Below are 18301 nucleotides of genomic sequence, written 5' to 3'. Positions count from 1 at the left end.
TCATGAGTGTATGATGGTGTGTCAGGGTGTGTCATGAGTGTATGATGGTGTGTCAGGGTGTGTCATGAGTGTATGATGGTGTGTGAGGGTGTGTCATGAGTGTATGATGGTGTGTCAGGGTGTGTCATGAGTGTATGATGGTGTATGATGGTGGGTGAGGGTGTGTGAGGGTTTGTCATGAGTGTATGATGGTGTGTGAGGGTTTGTCATGAGTGTATGATGGTGTGTCAGGGTGTGTGAGGGTGTGTCATGAGTGTATGATGGTGTGTGAGGGTGTCATGAGTGTATGATGGTGTGTGAGGGTGTCATGAGTGTATGATGGTGGGTGAGGGTGTGTGAGGGTGTGTCATGAGTGTATGATGGCGTGTCAGGGTGTGTCATGAGTGTATGATGGTGTGTCAGGGTGTGTCATGAGTGTATGATGGTGTGTCAGGGTGTGTCATGAGTGTATGATGGTGTGTCAGGGTGTGTCATGAGTGTATGATGGTGTGTGAGGGTGTGTCATGAGTGTATGATGGTGTGTCAGGGTGTGTCATGAGTGTATGATGGTGTATGATGGTGGGTGAGGGTGTGTGAGGGTTTGTCATGAGTGTATGATGGTGTGTGAGGGTTTGTCATGAGTGTATGATGGTGTGTCAGGGTGTGTCATGAGTGTATGATGGTGTGTGAGGGTGTGTCATGAGTGTATGATGGTGTGTCAGGGTGTGTCATGAGTGTATGATGGTGTGTCAGGGTGTGTCATGAGTGTATGATGGTGTGTCAGGGTGTGTCATGAGTGTATGATGGTGTGTCAGGGTGTGTCATGAGTGTATGATGGTGTGTGAGGGTGTGTCATGAGTGTATGATGGTGTGTGAGGGTGTGTCATGAGTGTATGATGGTGTGTCAGGGTGTGTCATGAGTGTATGATGGTGTGTCAGGGTGTGTCATGAGTGTATGATGGTGTGTCAGGGTGTGTCATGAGTGTATGATGGTGTGTGAGGGTGTGTCATGAGTGTATGATGGTGTGTCAGGGTGTGTCATGAGTGTATGATGGTGTGTGAGGGTTTGTCATGAGTGTATGATGGTGTGTGAGGGTGTGTCATGAGTGTATGATGGTGTGTGAGGGTGTGTGAGGGTGTGTCATGAGTGTATGATGGCATGTGAGGGTGTGTCATGAGTGTATGATGGTGGATGAGGGTGTGTCATGAGTGTATGATGGTGGGTGAGGGTGTGTGAGGGTGTGTCATGAGTGTATGATGGCATGTGAGGGTGTGTCATGAGTGTATGATGGTATGTGAGGGTGTGTGAGGGTGTGTCATGAGTGTATGATGGTATGTGAGGGTGTGTCATGAGTGTATGATGGTATGTGAGGGTGTGTGAGGGTGTGTCATGAGTGTATGATGGTATGTGAGGGTGTGTCATGAGTGTATGATGGCATGTGAGGGTGTGTCATGAGTGTATGATGGCATGTGAGGGTGTGTCATGAGTGTATGATGGCATGTGAGGGTGTGTCATGAGTGTATGATGGCATGTGAGGGTGTGTCATGAGTGTATGATGGCATGTGAGGGTGTGTCATGAGTGTATGATGGTATGTGAGGGTGTGTCATGAGTGTATGATGGCATGTGAGGGTGTGTCATGAGTGTATGATGGTATGTGAGGGTGTGTCATGAGTGTATGATGGTATGTGAGGGTGTGTGAGGGTGTGTCATGAGTGTATGATGGTATGTGAGGGTGTGTCATGAGTGTATGATGGTATGTGAGGGTGTGTCATGAGTGTATGATGGCATGTGAGGGTGTGTCATGAGTGTATGATGGCATGTGAGGGTGTGTCATGAGTGTATGATGGCATGTGAGGGTGTGTCATGAGTGTATGATGGCATGTGAGGGTGTGTCATGAGTGTATGATGGCATGTGAGGGTGTGTCATGAGTGTATGATGGTATGTGAGGGTGTGTCATGAGTGTATGATGGTATGTGAGGGTGTGTCATGAGTGTATGATGGTATGTGAGGGTGTGTCATGAGTGTATGATGGTATGTGAGGGTATATTCAAATAAAAACTCATATTCTTAGATGATTCTTAGACAAGAATTTTCAGTTACTAGCTGTACAGGTACAAACGAGTTAAAGCTGTGTTACTAACTGATGAACTAGATTAAGTAGATTCCATATCAGTAGGGGTAAACAAACATTTTGTAAAATTTTGTCACTTCGTATCAATGACTTCAAACATACACTATATTACCAAAAGTATTGGGACACCCCTCCAGATCATTGAGTTCAGGTGTTGTTTTTCAGGGGTTGGGCTCGGCCCCTTAGTTCCAGTGAAAGGAACTCTTAATGCTTCAGCTTCATACCAAGACATTTTGGACAATTTCATGCTCTTTGTGGGAACAGTTTGGGGATGACCCCTTGACTGTCCTGCACAGTCCTGACCTCAACCCCGTAGAACACCTTTGGGATGAATTAGAGTGGAGACTGCAAGCCAGGCCTTCTCGTCATCACAACATCAGTGCCTGACCTCACAAATGACCACGCTTCTAGAGGAACGGTCAAAAATTCCCATAAACACACTCCTAAACCTTGTGGAAAGCCTTCCCAGAAGAGTTGAAGCTGTTATAGCTGCACAGTAAAGGCAGATGTCCCAAAACTTTTGGCAATATAGTGTAGCAACTCCAAGAAAAGTAAGTAATGAAGACAAATAAGACTAGGTGTGCAATTAGGACTAAAGTAATGGCACCCTATAAAAGTAAAAGTGGTTGTTTTGTGTCTATGGTACTGGAAGATTAATAGCATACCATACCGTGCTTAGGAGGCGCTCTTTCACCATTTAGTCACCATTTTGTTCTCTGTAAGTTTATATGATGTCTGTATGGTTGAGTGGTGTTTAGATTAGTTGGGCCTACAGTGATATTTGGACAAAAATTATGAAGCCTTGTTGTTGACCATGCTGTCATTTCTCTCTTTTAGTGCATGATATAATAAAACTCTGGACATCCTGCTAGAAGCACTTTCCAGTTTTCATTTTTCGAGCATTGTTAGAAGCAACAGCAAGGCTTGATGGAATCTGAAATGGTATCAGTGAGTGTTTTTGCCAGTAGAGGGCAGGATATATAATCGTGTTCCCTCAGTATTTGAACCATCGGACAGTAGATGGACAGAAATCGATGTGGCAGTTTTATCAGGACCTCTCCATTCCGTGTGCAGAGAGTCAGCTGTGTCATCTCGGAGATCCGCAGCAGGATTGATGAGTTTGGCCTGCGGTAAGTTGACATGTTTGCACACGGGGCTGCAACTCGACTCCCCATGGCGCGAGACTGACTGACTGCCTCTCCAAATGGAAATTAATCATAAATTCCTCCATGTCTACAGGCAAGGCTTCATGTCTATAAGTGCTCTTCTGTTTTGAAACTTTCGCTGCAATTACAGTGAGACGCGGCCATTAAGAGCACGAGCGGCTCTGTTGTGGCAGGTCCACTTCCTGTTACAGAGGGTAGGGGTGCACAAAGGAGACTTGCATATTTCTGCTCCTGCACAAATAACCGCCAGCTGTTTTTCTGCGCTATTCAAACATGCCAAACAGCGCCGACACTGCCTCGGCCCAAGGCACTAACCTCACAATGCCAAGACTCTCTTCTCTTTTTCTCTCTCTCTCTCTCTCTCTCTCTCTCTATCTATCTATCTATCTATCTATGAGCTGTAATTGAGTGATTATAGCCTTTCAGAAATGATAAAGATGTAGCAGAGAAGATTGTGCTCTCTGTTACTTCAAGTTCAATTTATTTACACAATACAGTAGATTTATAAAGACTTAAAACTGCAAATATCACTGAGGACATCAAGGTCAAGTGTGAAACCTATGTCTGTCATGTCTGATATTGACATTAGCGTGTTTAATACACATTGGAAAGGTCAGAGCTGCAATTTCAGCAACAAGAGACCTTTAAACTGTGATTTTCTCAATTTAATACAAATTAGATGTGATGCTCTAAAGAAGTAACAAATCCAGACAATTGTCTCCAATTATTCCTCAGATCAGCTCTATGACATGTGGTCAGTTCTCTACACATATTTTTAAATGAGTACAGAGACATTAGCAATTAAAATAAAGCTTGAGCAGAAGTAGCAGAGATTGTTGGTGTCTCTAGTGAGTGTATGCAGATAATACGGTTAGCTCACTTTGCTAATCTAATCAGAAAGAAAGAAAGAAAGAAAGAAAGAAAGAGCAACACACATACTGTAGTTTGGTCTTGACAGTGGGTATGTTAATGGGCAGCTAGGATTAATGTCTGTGTGTGTGTGTGTGTGTTAGATATCCGGGAGACAGCGTTTGTGTATGCCATAACGGCCGCTGGAGTAACTCATGCAGTAACTCAGGCCTGCAGTATGGGGGAGCTACTGCAGTGTGGCTGTGAGGCTCCGCCCCCTCGCCAAGCTGAAGCTCCACCCGTTGTCGATGGGGCATGGGACGGGGGCGGGGCCTGGGAGTGGGGCGGTTGTGGAGATGACGTAGAGTTTGGCTATGAGAAATCCAAACAGTTTATGGATGCCAAGCGCAGGAAGGGCAAGAGTGACATCCGCACTCTCATCGACCTGCACAACAACGAGGCCGGACGCCTGGTAATTACTATTATTATTATTATTATTATTATTATTATTATTATTATTATTGTTGTTGTTGTTGTTGTTGTTACATTGCATGTGGAATATTATACATTTTTCCCATTTTATTATACTTTTAATTTAGTTTTTATAATTATTTTTATAGTTATTATTTTACTATATTTAAGTCACATTGTTTTAATACTACTATTACTACTAATAATAACACACACACACACACACACAAACCACATCTGTAGCACTGCAGCATGCCCTACTGCCAGATCACTGATATCACATCTCATATTGCTCTTCACTGTATCTATCTTCACATATCTTATGTTTTTATACACAGTGTGTGTGTGTGTGTGTGTGTGTGTGTGATATAGGAGTTAAAGCTCAGATTAGGTTTCAGGTTTTAGTTAGAGGAGAGATGTGATGATGCTCTAGATACGGTGAAGAACAATATGAGATGTGATATCTGTCTAAACACATGTTCATCTCTGTGTGTGTGTGTGTGTGTGTGCTCAGTGATAGGCAGGTTTAAATGAGCAGTTAACAAATTTTAACAGCAACTCAATCGTTCATGGAGCTGAAACCAAACCTCACTTATGAAGAAAATATCATGTCTCTGGGTTAATTTCTGAGGAGCACCCTGACCTCAAAAATTCCACACCTCAAAAACACTAAACCTCAAAAACACCAGACCTCAAAACACCAGACCTCAAAACACCAGACCTTAAAACACCAGACCTCAAAACTCCAGACCTCAAAACACCAGACCTCAAAACACCAGACCTCAAAAACTCCAGACCTCAAAACACCAGACCTCAAAACACCAGACCTCAAAAACTCCTGACCTCAAAACACCAGACCTCAAAAACTCCTGACCTCAAAAACACGAAACCTCAAAACACCAGACCTCAAAAACTCCTGACCTCAAAAACACGAAACCTCAAAACACCAGACCTCAAAACATCAGACCTCAAAACACCAGACCTCAAAAACTCCTGACCTCAAAACATCAGACCTCAAAACTCCAGACCTCAAAACACCAGATCTCAAAAACTCCTGACCTCAAAACACCAGACCTCATAAACACTAAACCTCAAAAACTCCTGACCTCAAAACACCAGACCTCAAAACTCCAGACCTCAAAACTCCAGACCTCAAAACACCAGACCTCAAAACACCAGACCTCAAAACTCCTGACCTCAAAACACCAGACCTCAAAAACTCCTGACTTCAAAACACCAGACCTCAAAACACCAGACCTCAAAACTCCTGACCTCAAAACACCAGACCTCAAAAACTCCTGACTTCAAAACACCAGACCTCAAAACACCAGACCTCAAAACTCCAGACCTCAAAACTCCTGACCTCAAAACACCAGACCTCAAAACACCAGACCTCAAAACACCAGACCTCAAAAACTCCTGACCTCAAAACACCAGACCTCAAAAACTCCTGACCTCAAAAACACGAAACCTCAAAACACCAGACCTCAAAAACACGAAACCTCAAAAACACGAAACCTCAAAACACCAGACCTCAAAACATCAGACCTCAAAACACCAGACCTCAAAAACTCCTGACCTCAAAACATCAGACCTCAAAACTCCAGACCTCAAAAACTCCTGACCTCAAAACATCAGACCTCAAAACTCCAGACCTCAAAACACCAGATCTCAAAAACTCCTGACCTCAAAACACCAGACCTCATAAACACTAAACCTCAAAAACTCCTGACCTCAAAACACCAGACCTCAAAACACCAGACCTCAAAACTCCAGACCTCAAAACTCCAGACCTCAAAACACCAGACCTCAAAACACCAGACCTCAAAACTCCTGACCTCAAAACACCAGACCTCAAAAACTCCTGACTTCAAAACACCAGACCTCAAAACACCAGACCTCAAAACTCCAGACCTCAAAACTCCTGACCTCAAAACACCAGACCTCAAAACACCAGACCTCAAAACACCAGACCTCAAAAACTCCTGACCTCAAAACACCAGACCTCAAAAACTCCTGACCTCAAAAACACGAAACCTCAAAACACCAGACCTCAAAAACACGAAACCTCAAAAACACGAAACCTCAAAACATCAGACCTCAAAACACCAGACCTCAAAAACTCCTGACCTCAAAACATCAGACCTCAAAACTCCAGACCTCAAAAACTCCTGACCTCAAAACATCAGACCTCAAAACTCCAGACCTCAAAACACCAGATCTCAAAAACTCCTGACCTTAAAACACCAGACCTCATAAACACTAAACCTCAAAAACTCCTGACCTCAAAACACCAGACCTCAAAACACCAGACCTCAAAACTCCAGACCTCAAAACACCAGACCTCAAAACTCCTGACCTCAAAAACTCCTGACTTCAAAACACCAGACCTCAAAACACCAGACCTCAAAACTCCAGACCTCAAAACACCAGACCTCAAAACACCAGACCTCAAAAACTCCTGACCTCAAAACACCAGACCTCAAAACACCAGACCTCAAAACACCAGACCTCAAAAACTCCTGACCTCAAAACACCAGACCTCAAAAACTCCTGACCTCAAAAACACGAAACCTCAAAACACCAGACCTCAAAAACACGAAACCTCAAAACACCAGACCTCAAAACATCAGACCTCAAAACACCAGACCTCAAAAACTCCTGACCTCAAAACACCAGATCTCAAAAACTCCTGACCTCAAAACACCAGACCTCAAAACTCCAGACCTCAAAACACCAGACCTCAAAAACTCCTGACCTCAAAACACCAGACCTCAAAACACCAGACCTCAAAAACTCCTGACCTCAAAACACCAGACCTCAAAACACCAGACCTCAAAACACCAGACCTCAAAAACTCCTGACCTCAAAACACCAGACCTCAAAACACCAGACCTCAAAAACTCCTGAACTCAAAACACCAGACCTCAAAACACCAGACCTCAAAAACACCAGACCTCAAAACACCAGACCTCAAAAACCCCTGACCTCAAAACACCAGACCTCTTAACACCAGACCTCAAAAACCCCTGACCTCAAAACACCAGACCTCTTAACACCAGACCTCCAAAACACCAGACCTCAAAAACTCCTGATTTCAAAACACCAGACCTCTTAACACCAGACCTCAAAAACTCCTGACCTCAAAAACACGAAACCTCAAAACACCAGACCTCAAAAACTCCTGACCTCAAAACATCAGACCTCAAAACACCAGACCTCAAAACACCAGACCTCAAAAACTCCTGACCTCAAAACATCAGACCTCAAAACACCAGACCTCAAAACACCAGATGTCAAAAACTCCAGACCTCAAAACACCAGACCTCAAAACACCAGACCTCAAAACACCAGACCTCAAAACACCAGACCTCAAAAACTCCTGACCTCAAAACATCAGACCTCAAAACACCAGACCTCAAAACACCAGACCTCAAAACACCAGATGTCAAAAACTCCAGACCTCAAAACACCAGACCTCAAAACACCAGACCTCAAAAACACGAAACCTCAAAACACCAGACCTCAAAAACTCCTGACCTCAAAACACCAGACCTCAAAAACTCCTGACCTCAAAACATCAGACCTCAAAAGCACAAGACCTCAAAACACAAGACCTCAAAAACACTAAACCTCAAAAACTCCAGACCTCAAAACACCAGACCTCAAAAACTCCAGACCTCAAAAACACCAGACCTCAAAACATCACACCTCAAAATCTCCAGACCTCAAAAACTCTTTTTTTAGAATAATTTTTAAATGTACAATAGATTAAAATATCAGTACCTAAGACAAATAATTGCAGGTTACCTTTGCTGAAAAGGTAGAGCTGAGAAAGAGTAAACCTTGGTAAGATTTCCAGAGCAACATCTAGCAAGAAGCAATGCTTGAGGAGAGGTATGGGGAAAGAGCAGGGGCTTGTCTGCCTGACAAGAAGGGTCTGGTAGATAGTGGGGGGCTTGTAGATCTTACGAGCAGGATTACGATGGTAGCAGGTGCTTGTAGACTCCTGGTGCAAGATCTGTCCAGAATGAATGGGTTTGAAGATCTCAAAAATCTGAAGGCTTTTGAAGAAATTAGGAGCAGCATCATGGGCTTGTACATCAGGTACATCAATGGGGAAGGCATGGGATCATAGCAGAAGGCCACAGACACAGCATCTGGCCAAGTAGGGACATGTAGACCTCAAAAGCAGGATCATGAAAGTGGCTTGGTAGACCACCAGAATGTGGTCAAGATATCAGCAGGTATTTGTAGTCCTCAGGAACAGGAACACCTTGCAGGAACAGCTTGCAGGTCTTAAGAGCAGGGCGTGAATGGGTATTGGGTATCATAGGCTTCACAAGAAAAATGTGGGCAGGAGCTACTTTGTAGACCTCAGTAACAGCATTCAAATGGAGAAGGAACTGTAATCATAGGTGCAGAATCCAGCATGGCATGAAGATCTCAGGAGCAGAACAAGCATGCTGAACTCAAAAGCAAGATGTGGATAGTATCAGAGGTTTGTAGACTCCACAAGCAGAATCTAGTTTTAAATAAATAGTTTTATTATTGTTTTAAAAAATATGTGCGAAGATGTGCTTTAGACTGAGTGTTTGTGTGGTTCCAATGAGACACACTCTCATTTTCAGATTATGGATTCACTGACATCACCTTCTGAGGTCTGCTATCTGCAGACAGATCCTGTTATGACTAACGGCAGGGCAAAGGCAACAAAAACTTGTTAATCAACACAGACACTACTTTACAGATAATTCTTTTAAAATGACATAAGTGTGTGAGTGTGTGACCTTGAGCTTCTTCACAATGAGATAGACATGTGGGTGTGGAAAGAGCAGGTGGAGATGCGCAGTGGATTTGAGCCGTTTTTGAGATGATAATTATATCTAATGACATTCTTTTTTAACCGTACAGCAAAAGAGTCTTTAATCGTCAAGGATGAAAATGTTGTGTCGGCATTAATGGCTGGTTAATTACCTGAGGGAGGTTCAAGATTGAACTCAGCTGTCAGGTTCGATAAGCTCCTGAGTAGCTCAAGGCTACACAGAACAGGAGGGTACAGGAAGGCAAATTCCTTCTGAAGTGCATCGTCTTTTATCGCTTTAATCTGTGTGTGTGTGTGTGTGTGTTTAACTGCAGGCAGTGAAGAACTACATGAGAACCGAATGCAAATGTCATGGGCTGTCAGGTTCCTGCACACTGCGAACCTGCTGGAAGAAGTTGCCACGGTTCCGGGAAGTGGGCAACCGTCTTCTAGAGCGCTTCAATGGTGCATCAAAGGTGATGGGAAGCAATGATGGAAAGACACTGATCCCTGTCGGCCAGAACATAAAAGCTCCAGATAAACAGGATCTGATCTATTCTGCTGAGTCGCCTGACTTTTGTCTTCCAAACAGAAAGACAGGTTCCCCAGGGACCAGGGGGAGAACCTGCAACAGCACGGCATTGGACGTGAGTGGCTGTGACCTGCTGTGCTGTGAGAGAGGGTATCGAGATGAAGTTGTCGTTCTGGAGGAGAACTGCCTTTGTCAGTTCCACTGGTGTTGCGTTGTCCAATGTAAAAAGTGTTCAGTTCGCAAGGAACTCAGCCTCTGTCACTAAGTTCTTACCTGGTGGACAATCTAAACTACATTGTCCTGTTAGTGTTTGCAGTCCCAAATTACCTGGCTTGTCTGCTCGGGGACTGGATCACTGACTCCTGAACATTGTCTCTCTTGCTCTAGAACATCACATGTGTACTCTCCTGATGGAGTTCCAGAGTTCACCTGCAGATTCTAGGACACAGACAGTTCCTGATCATGATTTACCTGCAGAGGATTCATTAAATGTGAACTGTTTTGCTGATGGCTCTAGATAAACCATTCTCTTGCATGGGAATCTAGAAATGTTGAGGATCTGGTTGGATTGTATGCTGTCTTGATAGACTTTTATTTTGCTAACTGGTCAATTGGAAAATATAGAATCTGTATAGGCTGACCTGAGGCAGAGTAACAATCAAATCCAGACACTTCTGCTTAAGTTCTAGGTATTTGAACACATTCTACATAACATCTTCTGATGGAGCTTTTCCACGCTGACTCAGTTTTTATGAAAATGATTTCTCTTACAAAGATCTTAACTGTGGACTGTTGAAGTTCCAAGTCATTCACTGAGCTGGTGAAAAATCTGGACTGCTTTGTTATAGAACTCCTAAGGTTCTGAATCAACATCAGTGACTTGATGTTTCACAACATAGTTCACGTGCAGAATGATCTGAAATGCACAGCTTTCAGAAGACGTTCTAGAGTATTGACTTACCTGATGGAGGATCTAGACCATGAACTCACTTCTGCAGAGGGATAATCAGAGATGGACTCTTCACTTGAACTTCTAAATAACTCTGAAACGCCTCCAGATTAAGTTTTTAAAACATACATTCACCTGATGGAGCTGCCAGGCAATAAAAATATGCTTATGTTTCTTCAATCATGTTCTAAGAGTAAAAAAAACATTGAGACATTGGTGAGAAAATGTTTGTTGTGGCAGTGTGAGGATTACGCAGCATCAGGACAAAGAACAAAGACTTCTATTTATATACAATAACATGATGACTACTAACAGAAACAGATGACTCTGGAATATTCTGTCCAAAGCACTTTGAATATGAGAACGATGCACATTGTACCCTAGCGTTTAATCTTTTTTTCTGTTTCAAACAGCAGTATGTAAACAACTCTCTATATTTTTATTGTTTTTTTTACTACTATTATATTCTTCAGTTATTTAATACATAGAGCTTTTTTATGCACTGGCATGATGGCAGTTTTCTTTTCATATCTTCAATTTTTTTATTATTGATTTTATATTTGATATTTGTGTCACTTAATCAAATCTGACACTCACATTATCATGTATGCTTTTACTTCAAACAGAAGAACATTGAGGTGTAAAGGTTGTGGCTTAATATCCAGACCCACGATTTGTTAGAATTTCCCTGAGCTCCTGTTTAAAGTCATAAATGTTTAACAATTGCAGTGTTTAAAAATGAAACTAGCATTTGTTGTATTCAATCCAACAAAGTCACTACTAAAACCAAAACAATGGTAATGCTGAGCGAAAAATAATCTGTTTAAATGATCAGGTTAAAATAACACAAATCTGATTTTTGAACTTCTGAAGACTGTGTGAATGCAGTCAGACAAATATCTGAACATCTGAATCTCACCTGAGCCACATTTTTATGTTAAGTTGTCTTTATTTGTCACATATACATTACTGCACAGTGATATTCTTTCTTTCCATATCCCATTGTTGGGGTTGGGGTGAGAGCGCAGGGTCAGCCATGATGCAGCACCCCTGGAGCAGATGGGTTGGGGGGCATGCTCAAGGGCCCAACAGGGCCACCTTGGCAGTACTGGGGCTTGAACCCCAATCTTCTGGTCAACCACACAGAGTCTTACCCACTTGAGCTACCACCACCCCCCACCCATCTATGTGGTCCTAGATCAGGTACATATTTGAATTGTAGCCATGTGACATTACAGATTGGGATTCATGTGGCCCTTTCCCTTAAAAATGCACAGTGTCTCACTGTCCATGACATTATCTGGTATCCACAGTGAGAACATCCAGAACTAAATCAAGCGAATTTGGAGGAAACTGAAACTGATTAGTAAACAAAACAACTACCTGAGAAACTGTGGTGAGCATGTTGGACATTTCAAAGGACAGATGCCTTCACATTAAAGACAGAAATTTCTTTAGGTTATGAGTTATTTTTGGTTATGAATGTGAATCATCAAGAAGTCAACAATGACCCTGGAGATCCATCAAAAAAAAAAAAAAAATCAACAGAATCTGCAGTGAAAGTTGTAATGCAAAGTTTTAGCACACAATCACAAAAACTTATAGAACCTACAAGAAGTGACAATTTATTTGTGACACAATGGCTTTAGTGAATTCACTGAAGCAAAACCAAGGCACGGATTTTCAGTGAGGAAGGTGGGTATAAAGGAATGGTTGGAGAAGTTAGGGATTGTGTCTATAGTTTCATGTAGATACTTATTTAAAACGCTATAAAAGACATCTCCAATATGGAATTTCCCATTTGTTATTTAATTGCATTATGAATACCATACCATTTGACCTAATTAAGGTGATCAGCATTAAAAATCATTCCTGACTCTCTATTCAGAAAAAAAAAAATATTCTGGTTCTCCTGTTAGTTGGCTTGGAGATGCGCATACACCAAAAAGCAAAAATAAAGTTGTCTGGGTGGTGTGTTGGGCTAAGAAAAATATTCTGAAAATATTTATTGGTCAGAAATACAGGAACATGAAAAGGTAACTAATCCTTTAGAAGAAAGGAAATGTCAAGATAAAATCACCCAAGCATAGAGAACATGGAGCCACTGCTCAATAAAAGATTAGATACTTATACTCTACTCCAAAAGTATTGGCTAAAAGCAAGGCCAGATCTTTTGATTTTGCTATAAGATATTTGCTGAAGATATTTGGGTTTGAGATCAAAAGATAGATCCACTTTCATTTCATGTTATCTAGAGGTGCATTCCAACTAATCTTACTGATGATGGCGCTCATGATGGTAGCAGCAGAATGAATTCAGACATCTACAGAAACCTTCTGTCTGAACATTTAAGAAAGTGAACTGAAAAGTGGCCACTACAGAAGCTGCTGCAGCCCACCACATCTGTAATCCCTGCCATGATAGCAGCTGCAGGGAAATGACCAGAGGTGGAATGGGCACTTTGAATGGGCAATGCTATTTGGGGAAGCCCAGTTTGCTGCCCAGGAACACAGATACCCAGGAACACAGATACACTAGAATTCCCACATCAAGAAGGTGGTCCTACATCACTGCAGCACATTGGCTCCTTCACTTACACACAGCAGTTGAAGGACTCCTGTCAATGGTGATTGATGGCAGAGGAACAGGACATGGAAAAAATCATAGAGCTGGTTGTACTGGAGGAACTACTGACAGGAAGACCAGAGTGGGTCCAGTCCACTGTCTGGTCATCCTGAACTCTATTACTTCCCCTCTCTCCTGAGTTGCTGGGGCCCCAAAGTGTGACCCTCAAACTATTTTTTTCCCCTTTGTATCTGAAATTTGAGTCATATTAACTGGAATTCTTTCTAGTTAGATCAATCATTTCAATACTCATTCGAGCAGCTTCTTCAGTCTGAGGGAAGTTGGCAGGATTCCACAAATTTGTATCCTCCAGGGTCAACGATCCTACCCTCTCTGGATAGCCTTCTTAAGGGAACAAGGGGATGGTGAGAGTGGGGGGCAGCTTTAGGAAGGATGTAATGACCCCAGAAAAGGAGAGTAGGGAGAGAGTGTATTGATGTATTAGGGGTAACGATCAGAGAATGTGAGAGGGAGGTTCCTTATGTGTGGCTTTCCTGGTGGACCTGTGAAAAGGTCTTGATCTTCTTGGGTATGGATGAAAGAGCAGCATGAAAAATTGGAGTGCCTAAGACCTCCATCTGTCTTCTCTGTCCAAGATGTGTACCATAGCATCCTTAAATGTGTGCCCTTTGTCATATGCAGGTAAACAGCTGATCCCTGAGGTGTGGCTTCTTCAGTGTTGGTACATCCTACTATGTAGTGGTTCTTTTGTTTACAGTGTAGACCACTGAACACTCTAAAGTGCACTGGACTGCATATATTGCTCTTTTTGTGTTTTGGTGCCTGGTCTTTGAGTTTCTGCCTTAGTGTGCTAGTGGGTTTAAAGTGAGCTTGCATGTGTTTTCCAAAAACCCTTTTAAGTTTCTCAGATACTCCAGCCATGTAAGGGAAGACAAGGATTTTCTACTGGTTCTGGGTCTCAGTTCAGTTCAGTTTGTTGTCCTTCAGATGATTGTTTTCTTTCTTTTTGGCTTTTGTTGAGGTGGGGATGATTTCTGCCCTTTGGTGTAATGTCCTGATGACTCCTAATTTGTGTTGCAGTGGGAATCAAGCAGTAGGTATTGGTCTACCTTTCCATCAGTCCATAAGAGAACTGTGCAGTCCAGGAACGGCAACCTGTTGTCTGTGGTATCCTCTCTTGTGAACTTAATGTTGGTATCAGTTGCATTGATATGAATTGCAAAGGCCTGTACTTCTGATATCTTAATATTTACCCAGGTGTCATCTACATATCTGAACCAATTGGTTGATGTGTAGTTTTCTCACATTCTGTGACACTGAGGAACTCATGGGACAGCCATGTTTCTGTATATAAAAGTCACCTCTGTAAGTGAAATAGATGCTGTTTAGATGGAGATCAAATAGACAGCAGATCTGGTCCATGTTAAATCTGATTCTAGTGCTGAGGCTGATAGCCTCCTCCAGTTTTTCTTAACTGTTGTACTGAAAAGTGATGTGACGTTGTGTCCAGTTTCAGTTCCCTGATATTGGAGACAAAATCTTCTTAATTCTGGATATGATGGTTAGTGTGTTCAACCAGTGGTGCTAGAATGGTAGCTAGATATTTGGCAATGTTGTATGTTACTGAGTTAATGCTTCTGACTATTGGTCTGAGGGAGGCTCCTTCCTTGTGTATTTTAGGAAGTCAATAAAGGCAGGGAGTGGCTTCCCCAGGGTTCAGATGGTGGTAGGTACCCCTGTGTTATAAGTCAATGCTGCTTGCTTGTGTTCCCTCTTCTGTGTATTGCTGTGCTGTCTCTGGCTCCCTATGCACTGCTATACTGTAGGTGAAAATGGACCAAAAGCAACAGGAATCCAGCCTGTCATCCTTTTAACTCCAGCTTCATCTTGCTGTTATATATTTGCAGGAGAGAAAGAGATCCATTTTCTATTTAAACGAAAGAAAGAGACCCAGTTTGTCTCTCCTGTTTGTGGTGTTGGGCCAGTTGGGCATTGGGCATTCTAGACAAATTGCATAATCCTGTCCAAGACTGGTTTTGGTACAGTGCTGGATAGGTTCTGTTAAAAGCTATCTTGAGTTGCAAAGCATCAGTGGTGAAGTGGACTTGTCTTATCCTTTCATTACACAAGTGCTCATGTGCTTTCCAGAGGACCATATCATCTATGTGACCCCTGACAATGGATCGCAGGCAAAGGCTTGTAGGGACTAGGCTCTGTTGCCTGCATCCAAGGTTAAACGTAGGTGGTTTCTGTAATCCACCACTTTTCTTGCTTCTTTCATATTCTCATACCAACTTCATGGTCTGGATATTGAGTTAGTCTGTGGGTGAAGTGAAAGGTCGAGAAATTAAATGTGGTCAATGCAGAGAGTACAAAGGTGGGAATATTGGGTATCAATTATCTGGTGATGAGGATGCGTTTGAGTCCAGTTTAAATAGACAGGCAGGAAATAATTAATAGGAAACAGCTGTGAACAATAACCTGTTACATGCAACTGAAGCAGCAAAATGGACACCATGAAGTGGAGCATGGAATGGAACAGCTCAATGACTAAGTGACTTGTGATGGGTGCTCAATGCCTTGAGGTAAACATCAGGCCTTGTTGGGCACAGGGTTAAATCAGACCACCACCCATCCAAACCTCCTTCAATTCAGGTAAATGAAGAATTCACAATTGGTGAAGGTGAGGTGTGTACATAGGGATAGTAATAAATATCCACTTCTGCCAAGAATTATTGTATTCTCAGGGCAAAACATAAAGTAGATGAAGTGGTTAATCCTCACCCAGTCAACCCCAAACCCAAACCCCAAACCAGCAGGGATTTCCCTCTAGAATTACTCCTTGGAGGAGTCGTGGACCTGAGAGCTCCACATTTTAAGTCACTGTCTACAGGGGAATTTACATCAGACCTAAGAATGACAGTCCCATCTATATGACAGGAGTACTCAACTATGGGAATTTGCTCCAGGACATAAATTACAGTGGAGAGAGGTGTCTCCTCTGGCTCTGGCAATGGTTGTTACAAAGAGTGAGGAGCTGGGACCAGAGGTATGTCTAAAAACCTCACAGAGCATCACATTGAGACTTCTCCACCCATAAGTGTTACCTGAACACAAAAAAATGTGGTTTGGAATGAACTTAGGTCTATGCTTGACATGGGACTAACCTAGAGGTCCCACACTGATTGGAGTAGCCTGGTGGTCTTGGTGCCCAAGAGTGACAGATTGGTCTGGTTTTGTGTGGGCTCTGGAAAAGTCAACAATGTGTTTATTGTCATGTTTGATGCAAATTAAATGCCTTGCATACATGAACATGATACTTGATCAGTAAGGTGCTTCTTTTATTTTACACAGAACATAACTGATGATTCCCTTTACACTAATATCTTGTGTGCTGTACCTCACTCAGAAGCTCTCAGTAAGAGAGGCCGAGTACAGCCTGATTAAGTGTTTGGTCATCTGTCCTCACCCTCTAATACCACCATGTGAGGCACCAGTTTACCCTCTGTTCTAATCTCACTCTAATAACTCCTTCGCATGAAGGATGATAGCCCTCAGATAACTCATTAGTGTCTGTCACCTCAGCCATTCAAATTCAAGGTGTTCCACAGACTGGGGATGCTTCACTGGGGAAGTATTTTCTGGCCCATTTCTGGTTAAGTATTTTGGTTTTGTTGGAGTTTTTAAAGTGTGGAGAAAGCTTTCTCCACACCCTCACACACTGGGCTTTTAATGAATTTAATTGGGGAATGAATTAATTAAGAAAAATTCCAATAAGAGACATTGGAGCTGTGCAGTTATATATACCTTTGTGTGGTAACACTACAGTAACTATTCTCACACCACACCATTGTTGATTGTTTTACTACAACAGCACAATTTAGAGTGTTGAATTATTTACTTATCTCTTCTGCTCTCAGCCAGGTCATGCTGTCTCCTATGAGAAATGTCATTTAAAAATGTAGTCGCATGATTTAGTTGTCGTCTGTAGATTATCACTTAATGTGCATTAAAATTCAGAGAAACTCACTGGATTTACGGCTGCTCTCTCTGCACTCTCTTCATTTCAGGGAGTGTAAAACTGCATGATACCCGGAGTCCTGATGTTCCAGTAAAAAAAGAAAGGATAAAAAATAACAGGTGTCTCTTACTTATTATTTTCCTGGACGGAGGTTACATTTTCCAAAGCTACAGTAGACTATTATTATATGACGTTATTTTCTGATTTGTTTCAGAGGCCATATTGTTTTTGGGTCAGTGCCAGTGGGAGTCACCGTATATCTCTGTCGCTGTAGGAATGGGTGCTTAGTCTGCACTGTGAGTTTTCTCACTTTTGTTGGAAGTTAAAATAAAATGCCTGCTTTGTTGTGCTCATGGATTCATCATTGCCTAATGATCTTCAGAATTCTTAATCGTGCCTCTGTGATATTGTGCTATTGTTGCTTGCAGGATTTAAACACAAATCTCCATCTGTAGATCAGCTGGGCATAAAGCTGGGCATAAATCTGCCCAAATGTAATGTAAAACCTTTCATATAAGACTATTCGCATAGATCAGGCAAATTGTTGTACTGGCTGAAGCTAGCTAGCTACATTAATGTCAAACAAAAATGTGTCCAATTATGTCACTGTGATTGTAAGTTCTATGTTTACAATCTGTACACTAACTATGAATGCATGCAGTTAGCAAGTAGCAGGTAAAGGAGGTGTGGCCTCTGTGTGTCAGTCACAGTGAGACAGATGAAGGAGGTGTGATGTCTGTATCCATCAGTATCAATGAAGGAGGCATGGCCTCTAAGTTTGTCAAGGTCATTGAAGGAGGTGTGGCCTCT

The 18301-nt window shown here is 42.3% G+C and overlaps 1 protein-coding gene across 1 annotated transcript in view; it reads left to right on the top strand.

Annotated features, from left to right (window-relative positions):
- wnt6b (wingless-type MMTV integration site family, member 6b) overlaps positions 1 to 11386 on the top strand; it is a 32275-nt gene extending 20889 nt beyond the window's left edge. Inside the window, exons 3-4 of the mRNA XM_058392063.1 lie at positions 4293 to 4600; positions 9739 to 11386. Of these exons, the coding sequence (XP_058248046.1) occupies positions 4293 to 4600; positions 9739 to 10200 (770 nt within the window). The 3' untranslated portion in view covers positions 10201 to 11386. The remainder of the gene's footprint in view (positions 1 to 4292; positions 4601 to 9738) is intronic.
- Positions 11387 to 18301: the final 6915 nt, after the last annotated feature.

Source organism: Hemibagrus wyckioides, linkage group LG06 (genome assembly GCF_019097595.1).
Source record: "Hemibagrus wyckioides isolate EC202008001 linkage group LG06, SWU_Hwy_1.0, whole genome shotgun sequence".
Taxonomy (NCBI): domain Eukaryota; kingdom Metazoa; phylum Chordata; class Actinopteri; order Siluriformes; family Bagridae; genus Hemibagrus; species Hemibagrus wyckioides.
This window is presented reverse-complemented; position numbering and strand designations above follow the sequence as displayed.